The following is a 14357-nucleotide window of genomic DNA, read 5'->3' on the forward strand; positions in this document are numbered from 1 at the left end:
CTATAAGGGTGCTTGAGGCGCCCTTTTGGATCTCCGTTTGCAGCCTACAACTCCTTTTTCTCGATCTTCCGCCTTGGTGCAGATGGACAGCAGTCTGATCTCGTCTTCCGACGGGCAACGGTCTTCCCGACGGGGGGGGCTTTCCGTTCAAGATTTCTCCATCGGACAAGGGGTGACTGCTTACCTCTTCCTCTGGGAGCTTACCAGGTTCTTTCCCTCCTCGGTTACGGCCCGAGGTTTGGTTCAAGGAAGCTACAGGAAGATCAAGGGTACTTTCCAACTCTCGAGCTCAGGCACCTTGGCCTTTCGTCGTTAAGTATCTACTTGCGGACAAGCTCGATGTTGTACCATCTGGACGCGCTGACTGAAGGCTTCCTTCGGGTGTCTCATCTGTGGAGGTCGACGACCTCAGACACCCTTCCATCCTTGAGAAGAGTTTTGTTTGTGCCCAAGGACAGAGACTTAGACAGCTGCTGTGCGGAGTAAATCGACTTCCGGTTTCACTCCTCCAAGGCGCTTTCTTCCAGACTCTGCAGGGCTCCAGCGCCCTTTTCTTTCAACCACGTCGGCCTAAGTTATCGGCTACGACAACTGGGACAAGGTGTCCAATTGCAGTTTCCTCCTGTCAGGAACAGATGGCACGGGAGACTCCCCCGGGGGGGCATAGTCCTAAAAGGAGTTCACGAACTCTAGGATTGCAGGTTTTTTCGCTGGGAGGATGCTTAAGGTTACTCATCCGAATGACAGCTTCCCGATGCCCATTCCCGCACAATCTCTGTGAGTAGCCAAGGATATCGCGCCTGCCGTCTCTGTCAGCGAATTCAGTGTCTCTGAACCTCTATGCCATAGCGTCAGCAGAGTTGCCCGGTTGGGCAGAATGATCCATACCTTAGGCGAAGGTCTTCCTTAGGATCATCGACGGCTTCACCCCCGGCCCCCTCAGTCGATCCTTTCTTGTAAGGAAGGATCTGAGAGGGGATGTCCATAGTCGACCTCTCAGCCCTGATCAAGTTTGTCGAACAAACTTCGGCCAGCGTAGACCAGCAGAATCGATCAGACTGGTAACGAGGCGACAGGACTCCTTTAACCCTGGATCGGAAGGACGGGTACTTTCAGTTTCCATTCCATCCATCTTCCAGGGTGCTCGTCGAATTCAGCCTAGACTGCAAGTATTCCTGCTTATGATGCAGTGTGGCTATCCCGCCGTGGAATAGCAGGTTTGTTTCCCCAGAGAACTCTCCCTGCCTTCCTCTTGGCCGCTCAGGTGCAGGCTTCCGCCTCCTCTGCTGTTTGGAGGGCTGGTCAACTCCGGTGGGCTCGGGTTTCGACCTTCTTCAGCGCCGGGACAAGCTTCCGGATGCTGACCATGAGTGTGGGCTCATGGTATTTTGCTTGGATCCTTCTCTTCCTCTGCCTCAACATCTGGAGTATCTGGCCATGATATTGAGTCAACCGCCTTACCACATTGGAAACCCCGCTTCTCGTCCGTCCAGCGAGGTTAAGCAACGTCGGTACTTGGATGGGTGACCACCTGGGGACGCCAGATTCTGTTACCACATCCTCCGAGCCTTCCTTTCGGTTGACTGTGGCAAGACTGAGGAGAGTCGCAGTACCTGTTCTCAGTCAAGCAGAGATTTCAGCCCTACCTTGGAACGTTTCCTAGTTCTTCTTTCCTCATTGACCCGTCTATAGTCCGAACGGTCGCCTCAGGATAAGTTCCATGTGGGGCGATCCAAGTTCCGGTGGCTTCAGGCAATGTTTAACTGGACTCCCTGGCCCTATGGGACCAGCGGAACTATTAAACCTGCAATGGGTGTTGACCTATGGAGCCTCTTGATGGTAGTGGATATTCTCGTCCTTTCCCCACATTCTTGATGCGGTTCTCGGACTCGTCAAAGGAAAGGGTGGGGTGGGGGGGCATGTTCCGGTCCGGGCCTATGGTCAAGACCTGAAGGATACCTCTCCATCATTCAGGCAGGCTTAAGGGCCTTAGTCTGGCCCCTCTTCAGATCCTACAGCTCCTGCCAAGTCGCCCCGTTGCGCGTCGACTTCATTCTAAGCAGCAGGGGACGCATTTTCACACCTTCACATCTTGCAGTAGAGATACCGGGATGATTGAGATTCTCTCAATTCCACCATCGGTTCTCTCATTCCAGGCAGGGGAATGTTTCTCTCAGACTATCCGAGCAGAGCCTCATAGAGAGAGTGTACCTAGGGGTCTTTGACCTTGGGTAACCAGCAAGTGCTGTTCTGGGGGACCTGATCGCGACACCTTGGAACCTCAAGCTTCCGCTAGTCTTCCCCCCAGTCTCAGACCCCGAGACTCTGGCAAGATGCATTCCGGTGATGGTGGGACAACTTCGACGCCTGCGTCTTCCCTCCTTTTTGTCTGCGGACAATGGGTCTCAACAAAACCAGGTTGTCTGTCAACCTTTCAATGGGAGAGCTCCACTGGGACTATGCGCAGAACGGTTTCTGGACCCTCTGCTTCCCCTGACGGAACTCCCGGGAGAGCTTCTCCCACGGCGCAGACTACTCAAGCAACCACACTGCGACATCTCTCCCGAACCGGGGCGTCGCTTTGGCTTCATGCCTGGAGACACTACGCTTCCTCCTCTAGAAGAGACAACCCGCTACAGTCGCGGTACGGAGGTCGCGTCATCTGTGATAGTCATCCACAGGGGTCTCCCAGGCAAAGTGAAGAGTCTAAGGTGGTTGGTGCCGTGGGAGATATACCTCTTCCCGTGAGGCCTCTTCTCCAGCAATAACGGTCTTATTGCCTTTCGGCGGGAGGAAACCCCTTTCCGCTCTCGGCAATGAAGCCTGTCGCTCAGCCTTTCCCTGACCTTCAGGCTTAAAGGAATAACTTTTTCCTGCCCGCTGGATCTATCCTCGCTCATGCGAAGCTACGATCGTCCCTGCCCTAGTCGGAGGAAGACCTCCAACTTGGAGCATGGCTCGGACTTTTAGTCCTTTAAGAGATCTTCTCAAGACCCTTTTACGACAGGCCTCGGATTGTATTCCGCCTTGGGTCTTCTGCTCACTCTGGCCACGGCCAGTGTGTAAGCAATCTTCTTGGTCTCTTACTACTCCCCCCTTTCTAAGGAAGAGGTGAAGGCAACATTCAGGCTCGCTCCTGAGTTGTTGGCTAGACTCAGAATCTGAGGGTCCCGACCCTTCGGTCCGATTCATTCAAGATTTCGAGTCTCCATTCTGTGTCTGATGTCCCAAGACCTTCTCTTTCTTGCCAGTAAGGAATCGAGAGGTTAGCGCTGGGAACAGCTGCAGTTTGGCCTCGGTTGCAGCCGATTTGGGAACACAAGGAGGACATGGGGGGAGAGTCACCAGTATACCTCTTCAGCCCGGACTCAAGAACATTCATCTCGACCTGTCTTCAGACCCTCCCCCGTCACGTCGCCCTACAGCACGATGTTGGATACATCGCAACGTCCCTCGCCTTCGAGTAATACTACTCTGTGACGCAGGTGCTACAAGCTGGAGTCTGGAAGCGTCTGATGACCTTCGCAGCCCGCTTCCTGCAGGGCGTGACCCACAGGAGTCTCGATACGTTTTCTATCGCTCTGTGGTGGCTACACAACAGCTGGTCTAACCTCAGGCTCCTTTTTGGACAGGTAGCAGAAGGTTGAGGGCATTGTTATCAGGTTTTAGTCTGCATGAATGAAAGAAGTATGTCTGGCCCTTACTTCTTTCTTCATCATCCCCTCTACGGGGAAGCAGCATCCTGGTCTCTGCATAGCTGACCTCGAACCTCTGCAGGTAAACCATGCTTCCTTGTGTTCCGAGTATTGAGTCAATACTGTCGCGTCCCCCATACCCTGACGAGGTGGTATTGGGAACGTCCTAACCCAGAGTTCCTTCTGGAACTCCAGGTCAACTGCCTAAGACGGGTCACACTTCTTCCTTCACACACAAGCTTACGTAGGCCACATGGTTCCTTGCGGAGCAAGGAACTTGTGAGGTGCAGGGACTCCTTTTCTCGAGTGCGACTCACTCAGATTCTGAGTCCCCGGGTAAAGCCAAAGCCAGTATGGCTGGGGACTTTCCACCCTTCCTAAGGGATAAGTCACCCTTTGTAAATAGCGTGGTTTGTATTTCGGTTACGGAACAAATGACAAATTCGAAGATAATTTGTATTTTTCCTAACCATACAAACCTTAGCTATTTACACATATTTGCCCGGCAGCCCTGTCCCCCAAGACAAGTCCTACCTCTAAGTGAAAGTGAGTATTCACCTGTGTGTGAGGGGGAGGAGGGGTAGCTAGCTACCACTCCCCTACCCCCCCGCTAACTAGCGCGGGGGTAATACACCCTCGTTAAATTTTAATGGCTCGCCATTTCAGCTACGCTAAAAGTAATAACCCTTTGTAAATAGCTAAGGTTTGTATGGTTAGGAAAAATACAAATTATCTTCGAATTTGTCATATTTTTGTCAGATAGATCCTCTTCCCATCCTTTTGATTAGTCTAATGTTTTTTTGGAGCAAAAATTTATATTGTTACATTTCTCTCACAACTATGTAAGAGTCGAGCTTGACTCATTCAGTTGCTTAATCTCCTCTTATTGATAATAATAGCTGTGCAATATCATTATTGGTTGTATTGCAGTAGTCTGCATTTTTAAATGAACAGGGGTTTGTAAATATAAAAAAATTAATAGTCTTATTTTTGTCTTTTTCAGGGAAAATTGATAATGCGGTTTGATGATACCAATCCTGCAAAAGAGAATCTTGAGTATGAGAGGGTAATTTTAGAAGATTTGAAGCTCTTAGAGGTAAAACCTGACATCTTTACTCACACATCAGATCATTTTGATCGCATGCTGGTCATGTGTGAGCAGCTTATAAAGCAAGGCTTTGCTTATTGTGATGATACAGATGGAGAGACGATGAAGAAGGAGCGTGAAGAAAGGAAAGAGGGTAAGAATTACCACAACACGGTTGAGAAGAACCTTTCCATGTGGGAAGAGATGAAGAAAGGTACACCCTATGGCCAGACATGCTGTGTTCGGGCAAAGATCGATATGAAAAGTGACAATGGTTGTATGAGGGATCCTACCATATACCGCTGTAAGGATGAGCCACATGTGAGAACGGGAACGAAATACAAGGTTTATCCAACATATGACTTTGCATGCCCAATAGTTGATAGTGTAGAGGGAGTTACCCATGCACTAAGAACCACCGAATATCATGATCGAGACGATCAGTACTACTGGTTTATTGAAAAGTTGGGTCTTAGAACTTTGCATATTTATGAGTATTCAAGGTTGAACATGAATAACACAGTTTTGTCAAAGCGTAAACTCACTTGGTTTGTAGACGAGGGACTCGTAGATGGATGGGATGATCCTCGGTTTCCAACAGTCAGAGGAATTCTGCGGCGGGGCATGACAGTAGAGGGACTGAAAGATTTTATTGTCGCCCAAGGATCCTCACGCTCAGTTGTTAACATGGAATGGGATAAAATCTGGGCATTTAATAAGAAAGTCATTGATTGTATAGCACCGCGTTACACAGCACTTGAGGGCGACTTAGTTCCTGTTCGCATTGCAGGTGCTAAAGAAGAGGCAACAACTGCCCAGAAGCATCCCAAAGATCCTTCCATTGGAGAAAAAGTTGTCTGGCGGGGCCCTCGTGTCTTCATTGAGGCAGTTGATGCTGCTGATTTGAAAGAAGGTGTGAATGCTACTTTCATTAACTGGGGTAATATAATGATCAAGAAAATCAACAAAGTCAATGGTAAAATTGAGTCCATTGATGCAGAACCTAATTTGGATAATACTGACTTTAAGAAAACTTTGAAAATAACCTGGCTTGCTGATACTGCTAATGCTCCCTTTACTCCAATCATTTGTGTCTACTTTGACCATCTTGTCAACAAAAGTGTTCTTGGCAAGGATGAAAATTTCAAAGATTTTATTGGTCACAGTACTAGGGCTGAAGTGAAAATGGTAGGGGACACTCAACTACAGGATCTGGTTGAAGGAGACATCATCCAGTTACAAAGGAAAGGTTACTTCCGTGTAGATGAGTCTTACAAGCCAGTTGGTCTCAGTACCTGCAAGGAAAAACCCATAATTTTGTTCTCTATCCCTGATGGACATCAAAAGGAAAGTCCCACCAGCAGCTCGGTCAAGAAGTTAGCTGGTATGAGTGATAAGGAAAAAGCAAAGAGTGCTCAAGGCAAGAAGGCAGAAAAAAGCCCTCAGGAGGAAGCTAAGCCTATTGTAGGAGCCTGCAGTGCAGGTCAAGAATTACTAGATAAGATAAAGGTACAAGGTGATAAAATCCGCCAGCTGAAGACTGATAAAGCAGATAAAAATGTTGTAATGGCAGAGGTAGATATATTGAAACAACTTAAAAAAGACTTCCAAACTGCTACGGGAATTGAGTGGAAACCTGATGTAGTGCTGCCTGCATCAAGTGCGCCTGTTGAAAGTGTTTCTGCATCAGGTGGTGGAAGTAATGCTGAAGATATTAATTCTAAAATCAAAGTGCAGGGTAATAAAGTAAGGGATCTTAAGACTAATAAGGCTGATAAGGATACTGTAAAACAACAAGTTGACATCCTTTTAGAGCTAAAGAAGCAGTTTAAGGCTGTAACAAATGTAGAATGGAAACCCGACATTGATATCTCACAGTTTGCACGTTCACAACAGTCGCCACCTGCAACTAGTGCAGTTGGAGGTGGAGCCCCTGGAAATTTAGTACAAGAAATTCATGATAAAATTAAGAAACAAGGTGATGAAGTAAGAACATTAAAAGCCAGCAAAGCTGATAAAGATGTTGTGAAAAAGGCTGTAGATGTCCTTCTAGACCTCAAGAAACAGTTTAAGGAGGCCACAAATGTTGATTGGAAACCAGATATTGACATCACTCCATTATGCAATTCATCAAAACAAGCTACTGCATCAATAAGGGGAACATCACCTTTAGATATCCATAACAAAATCAAGAAACAAGGGGATGAGGTTAGAAGTCTGAAAGCAAGTAAAGCTGATAAGGACACAATCAAACAAGCAGTGGATGCTCTTCTTGCTTTAAAGAAAGAGTTTAAGGACTGTACCAATGTAGATTGGAAGCCAGATATAGATGTTTCACAGTTTTCAGAGTCTGCAAGTGTTCCAGTTGCAGCTGTGAATGCAGCCTCGGCAGGCAATGCATCTGTTAAACCAAATTCTAAAGGGAGAGATAAGAAGTCAAAGGAAAGATCTCCTACCAAGGGGGAACCCAAGCAGGATGAGGGTGGTGTCAAGAAACAAACGAGGTTAGGGCTAGAAGCTAAAAAGGAAGAAAACTTGGCTGATTGGTATTCTCAAGTTATCACTAAAGCTGAAATGATTGAATACTATAATGTTTCCGGTTGCTATATCTTGAGGCCTTGGTCTTACTTCATTTGGGAATTCATCAAGGAATTTCTAGATAAGAAGATTAAAAGTTTGGGAGTTGAAAATGCTTATTTCCCAATATTTGTTGCTAAGGAGGCCCTGGAAAGAGAAAAGACTCACATTGCTGATTTTTCACCTGAAGTTGCATGGGTTACTAAGTCAGGTTCCAGTGACTTGGCTGAGCCTGTTGCTATCCGTCCCACATCTGAAACGGTGATGTATCCAGCAGTTGCCAAATGGGTTCAGTCTCATAGAGATTTGCCTATAAAACTGAACCAGTGGAACAATGTTGTACGCTGGGAGTTCAAGCAGCCAACACCTTTCCTGAGGACTCGTGAATTCTTATGGCAGGAGGGTCACTCCACCTTTTCTAATAAACCAGAGGCAGAAGAAGAAGTATACCAGGTCCTTGATTTCTATGCACAGGTATATGAAGATCTCCTGGCTATTCCAGTAGTCAAGGGACGAAAGACGGAGAAAGAAAAGTTTGCTGGTGGTGACTATACAACAACAGTGGAGGCTTTTATCTCTGCAAGTGGTCGAGGAATTCAGGGTGCAACCTCTCACCATCTTGGTCAGAATTTCTCCAAGATGTTTGATATTGTATTTGAAGACCCAGAAAATCAGCAAAAGCAATTCTGCTACCAGAATAGTTGGGGTCTAACCACTCGAACCATTGGAGTAATGATCATGGTACATGGTGACAACAAAGGCTTGGTGTTACCTCCACGTGTTGCTACAATCCAGGCCGTTGTCATACCTGTAGGAATTACAGTGAAAACAACAGAGCAAGAGAGGGCAGACATTTATAATGCTTGCAATAAGTTAACCGAAGAGCTCAAAGCCTGCGGAGTCCGAGCTCGCTGTGATCTTCGTGACAATGTAACCCCCGCCTGGAAGTTCAACCACTGGGAATTGAAAGGTGTTCCTCTGAGACTTGAGCTTGGTCCACGTGAGGTAGCTGCAGGACAGGTGTTTGCAGTTCGCAGAGATAGTGGAGAAAAACAAGCTTTAGAGCAAAAGAATGCTACTACTGAGATACCAGCCCTTTTAAATGTTATCCATGACAGCATGCTGGCGAATGCTCAGACTGATCTAGAGAAACACAAGGTTGTCGTAAAAGTGTGGAAGGAGTTTACTGATAACCTTGATCGGGGTAATCTTATGTTGGCTCCTTTCTGCGGCCAAGAAGCCTGCGAGGATGCCATCAAGAAAGACTCTGCTCGTGAAGAGGCGGCTGAACCTGGAGCACCTGCAATGGGAGCCAAGGGACTTTGCATACCATTTGTTCAGCCTGGTGATGTCAAAGGTCTTTCTTGTATTTATCCATCATGCAAAGCCAAACCCCAGTATTATACTTTGTTTGGTCGTTCTTACTAATGCGATCCATTTGTCAACGCTTTCAAGTGTGTGTCTTGAGCTTAGTCAGGGTTATTTCCTCTACAACATTATGCTATTATTTTCATTTATTTAAGAAAACTCGTATATAAATTCATGGTTTATAGTTTCAAAATCGGTATGTTATAAAAGGGTTTGGATGGCAGGATATTTCATTTTATAACGAGTATAAAGTAGTTTTGTTAATTTATCAGTGGTCTGGTGAAAGTAATAAATATTAATTATATAATGTTTGTATACTGCTGATTTCCAATTTTATAAATTGGTTGGATAGTATTATGTGCATTTTATAATATTAAAGTGAATTATATCAATAAATTTTATTTGTGTGAAGCCTATTTTCTATTGCCCTAATTGAGAATTCAAATAGAGTAACATATGTGTTATCTTGTCAAGTTATTTATGTTGAATGTTGAAAATTTAGAATGATAAAAGTGAATTTCATGTGTGCAAAAGAATGTTTAAAAGCAGGTAGGCTTACAAGAAATATTCAGTTGTATTTTTAAATTAGATATTTGTGGTAGTTTGTAGATATTAACCAGTTGCATTCTTTCTTGACGAGGATACAACCCCTTCATGTGTTTTGTGGAATATCTTCCCAACAAAGCTTGCCACAAGGCCAAAGGGAGTTTGGGGAATATCCCTACTACTTTCTATAATAGTGTTCACATTTCTTCTTCTTTATATATGTGCCGTATTGAGTTCTGACTTGTTACTTCTCAATGGTGATGCTTCAAGCTTCTCAGATCTACTCCTTGTTTGTTATGCTTTTGTGTTTTGTTTGTGGTTTGTACGGTGATGCTTATGGAAAGTCTGTTCAAAGGAGATTCCCTATAGTTAATCAATGAGAGTATTTATAATTTATCCAATATCAACATTCTAGAGATCATGAGTTTTTACCTGATCAAATGATCATTGGATGAGGTTCAAATCCAAATGTAAAAAAAAAAGAAAGATGTCATCGTCCTGTATGGCAATGCAACCCCTTTCTCTTTAATTGCTCTGGACTCCTATCCTTTTGCTTAACAAAGGATCAGATAGTCTTGTGGTTGATGATCTGCAGCTCATATCACATGTGGTCATTGAAGGGGATTATGGATATTTGCATTTCGCATTTCTTAATCTTCCTTAGCTATGCTCAGTTGCCACACTTCAGGATGTTGGGGAACTGCTGATGATGATGCCATACTTGTGTAGCTTCAGGCAATCTTCCAAAACTAGGATCTCTTAGAAGTTGTGACAGAGGCTACCATCCAGTTGGTAACTGTTCCTTGTGGATTTTCTATATCTGCTCTTACTGTGGAAGAGGAAGAAAAGACCCTTAGTCGTGCTGGGGTAAGGAAGCAAAGACGTTCACCTACTATCTTTGCAAGCTCTTCTCTACTCGCTCCTTTTCTGAAAAGGAAAAGGGCCAAAAAGTAAGCAAAAAAAAAAAAAAAAAAATGCTGGCTGCCCTACTTAAGAAGGTCAGGTCTCATTCTTTTGCAGGCATTGCAATGTATTGTGACCGATTGGCCAAGCATGACATTTTTGCTGCTTTCTTTCTAATAAATGAGCACCATAGGCTTCAGTAACCTTCAACGCATTCTTGATGGAGTAGGATCGACCGTGACTCCTTGGTACATCTTTGGTAATGTTAAAGGAAACACAGAAGGCTGCCCTATACAAGCATCCTTTAAACATTGTCATTCTTTTTCGGAAGAATTTGACAGTCAAGGCAACCATTTGCGATCCTAGTTGCCAAGCCTTTGGGTCAATTTTTATTGTTCAGTGAAGCCTCAATGGCTCAAGGAGGGTTTTGTCCTCTGGGTCCCAACTAGGTCCTACTTTAAGGGTTGAGATCCAAGTTTTGAATTTATGTACTGTCACAAATAAATTTTTTTTAAAGCAGTTTGCCTTTTGTGTAGGTATACAACAACTGTAAATTATATTTCATAAAAGAGTGCCTTCAGCGACCACTGATTTGGTCATAAAATTTTGTTTAGAGTAAATGGCAGTAGTAAAGTCTGGTACCTCCTACTCGCCTGTCACTCCCGTAGGGGAGTAATGCCTTCAGTGCATCTCGTGATCCATTATAAGTATTACTTCAGGATCTTTGCAGCATTCTTTTGTCGCCTAGGTTTACTTGCTTTATATTCTTTTACTTATGTTTCCACTTCCTTTCTTCTATCTTGTATAACTTTAGGAATTCCCTCAGTTGCACTTTGGCGCTGAATGGACAAACAGGCCCCAGCACCGGGTAATTTTGGGTCATAATTGAACCAAATCTGGTATGTCACATTATACGGGGAATGGTGTCTTAACATTACCGAGGTTGTGAATGCCTATAAAAGAAATTGGGTGGTATTCCGTAATTTTACATCCTCTCATTCAGATGTAATCCAGTCTTTCCTCACCTAATCTTTAACCATGCAAAGGGGATAAATTATTGTAGGGATCTCTTTGAATTTTTATAAGAGGTTAACTGAAGTGCACGTCTATTGTTTTCAAAGTTAATAACTAAAAGTGGATAATAATGCCATTCAATTAGTATTTCTGACACCTTACTTAACTGACTATATTAAGATTAGACATTTGAAAATTGCCTACAAGAAATTTCACCCACGACCAATGCAAAATTACAAGTGCTATGAGAATTTATGGGTTGATGTCAAATGAACTAATGGTTAAAGATGTTTGATATGCTCAAATGGCATGATAGTTTATTTGTCACCCCTTTGTCTCTCATAGTTGGCGAAACAAAAACTCGACCGTCTGATAACAGAGGTCGCTAGTAACTCCAACCAGTGTGACGGAAAAATATTTGCAGACATATTGAAACAATATGATCCAACAAACTGGAGCAAATCTGCGGAAAACAAAGGCAAAATAATAGAAGAAATTCCAAAGAAGATTCAAGTGATAAAGAGACTTATAAAGAAAGTTTATATCAATCAACACATTCCATCAAAAAACAATAAGAAGTCCAATATGGTGAATATGCTGATTGATGCATTGGGAAAAAGAATGCCAAAATGGTGCAGTACATGTAAGATATGGTATTCCATTAACCCTTTTACCCCCAAAGGACGTACTGGTACGTTTCACAAAACTCATCCCTTTACCCCCATGGACGTACCGGTACGTCATTGCAAAGAACTGCTATTTACAATTTTTTTTTCATTTTTTTGATAATTTTTTGAGAAATTTCAGGCATTTTCCAAGAGAATGAGACCAACCTGACCCCTCTATGACGAAAATTAAGGCTGTTAGAGCAATTAAAAAAATATATATTGCAAAATGTGCTTGAATAAAAAATAACCTCTGTGGGTTAAGGGTTGGAAAGTTCCAAATAGGCTGGGGGTAAAAGGATTAATAGTCCTCAACAACTGATTAGAAAATGCGAGGCCTGTCATGTTCCAACACACCCTACATGTGCAGAAATACAGCAAAAAAAAAAAAAAAAAAAAAAAAAGAGAGAGACAGGTATTCTGCTCAACATGCTTAGTCTGGATAGAAAATATAAAAGTCGAGACTAAATCTACAAATAGTTAAAGATAAAGAAGAAGCAGCAGAAGCAGAAGCAGAAGAAGAAGAAGAAGATAAAAATGAACAGGATATGTGTAAGGATGCAGAGGAAATCATTGATATACAACTTATGATGCCATCCAACAACATACGTACGAAGAAATAAATTGTCAGATAAAAAACAAATAATAGACCCAAGAGACTCTACCCAGACCTACATACTTTTAAGGAAGAGCAAGAACAAGAAAAAAAGAAAAGAAAAAAAAGATATAGTCTGCTATTTGCTGAAAAGAGGGAATTGCAGATTTGGCGAAAGATGCTACTACAAGCATCCAAAGATATGCCATAATTATGAAATATATCGTAAATGTGCGTATTTAGACGGATATGGAGAAGAATGCAGAGATCTCCATCCAAAAATATGCAAAAACCTAAATGAAGGAAAAGGATGCATATTCAACAAAAAATGTCTATATATGCATCCTGCAACCATGAATGGAAGTAAGAAGACTCGGCAAACCGAAAAGAAAAATGAAAACATAAATGAAACAAAAAAGAAGCAAAAAACAAGCCGAGTATATGCTGCGCTATGCACAAAAGGCCCCAAGATACGATGCCTTTCAACCTAAATATGCACATTTAGAGCCCAACTACAAAGAGTGCATTTATAATGCCAGGGTTTGGTTTAGATATGGGGATAATTGCAGGTATACACACAAAAATAAATAAAGTGAAAGAGCAAATATAATAGAAAAGTTGGATATTTTAATGGAAGAATTCCTGGAAATGAAGAAAAGAACATCATATCAGAACAGGAAGGAAGCATGGGAAAATCCATTTTACCAATATTAAATAAAGGGGATGAAACACAAACCATAATAGTGATGAACGCACAGGGTTTAGTCGTGAGTAACTCTAAAGGGAAAATAGTTCTTAGGAGAACTAGCCCAAATAGAAGAAATAGATATATTAGGTGAAACATGGTATTCCCAAGAGACTGGCATTGATGACCAGATAAAGGGTTTCCAAACATATAGATCAGACAGAACAAATAGGAATCAAGGGGGGGACTGCAATATATGGAAGAGACATAAATCAAGGAAAAGTCTGGGAAAAATACAGCAACTCAGAATGTGAATTGATTGCGGTAGAATTTGAATTTGAAAAACTAGTGAATATTGTAGTTTACAGACCCCCAAATACTAAGGAGTTTGACATAATAATAGAAAAAATAGATGATATATGTAAAAAACCATAAAGATTGGAATATACTCCTATCCGGAGATTTTAACTTTCCTTTCGTGGATTGGAAAGAATGGATAGAAGAAAGTGGTTGTATATATACATATAAAAAAAGAGAGTAATAGTAGCGCAGAAGATAAGAGGCAATTTGAAAAGCTTCAAGATATGCTATTAGAACATAATATGCAACAAATAAACCACATTCCAACAAGAAAGGAAAATGTCCTAGATCTAGTATTTGTGAATGAGGTGAATTATGTTAAAGAAATAATAGTGTATAACACGGGAATTTCAGACAACAATGTCATAGAATTAATAGTCTATTCCAAAGCAAGTGATCGCTAAAATAATCAAAGCACAAAACGTTGGGAAGGATATGGAAAATAAATTATGATTTTATAGTAAGAATATAAAATGGTCTGAAATAAATGAAGAACTGAACAAAGAATGGGAAAATGTACTCGTAAGTGATAATATACAGGTAAATACGGACATACTTACAAAATACAGGAGAAAATTGTTGAAAAATGTGTACCGAAAAAAAAAAACAATAAACAAAAGACACGCATACCAAGAGACAGAGGGATCTTCTTTCAGAAAATTAGAAAGCGGAAGAAAAATTTTGCAAAAGAAAAAAATGTGTGGAAAATGAGGGAAATAAAATGTAAGGTAGAAAATGCAGAACAAAAGATTATACAATCAAAAGAAAATTAAAAAAGGGACTTAGAAGAAAGGACACTTCAAAATATAAAAAAAAAAAAAAAAACAAAGTACTTTACTCCTATGAAAAAAAGATGAATAAA

The 14357-nt window shown here is 42.2% G+C and overlaps 1 protein-coding gene across 1 annotated transcript in view; it reads left to right on the plus strand.

Annotated features, from left to right (window-relative positions):
• The window catches only part of GluProRS (Glutamyl-prolyl-tRNA synthetase), an 81592-nt gene extending 72454 nt beyond the window's left edge, over nt 1-9138 (plus strand). The window contains exon 6 of the mRNA XM_068384515.1: nt 4699-9138. Within this exon, the coding sequence (XP_068240616.1) occupies nt 4699-8787 (4089 nt within the window). The 3' untranslated portion in view covers nt 8788-9138. The remainder of the gene's footprint in view (nt 1-4698) is intronic.
• Nucleotides 9139-14357: the final 5219 nt, after the last annotated feature.

The sequence above is a fragment of the Palaemon carinicauda genome, chromosome 12, assembly GCF_036898095.1.
Source record: "Palaemon carinicauda isolate YSFRI2023 chromosome 12, ASM3689809v2, whole genome shotgun sequence".
NCBI classification, from domain to species: Eukaryota; Metazoa; Arthropoda; class Malacostraca; order Decapoda; family Palaemonidae; genus Palaemon; species Palaemon carinicauda.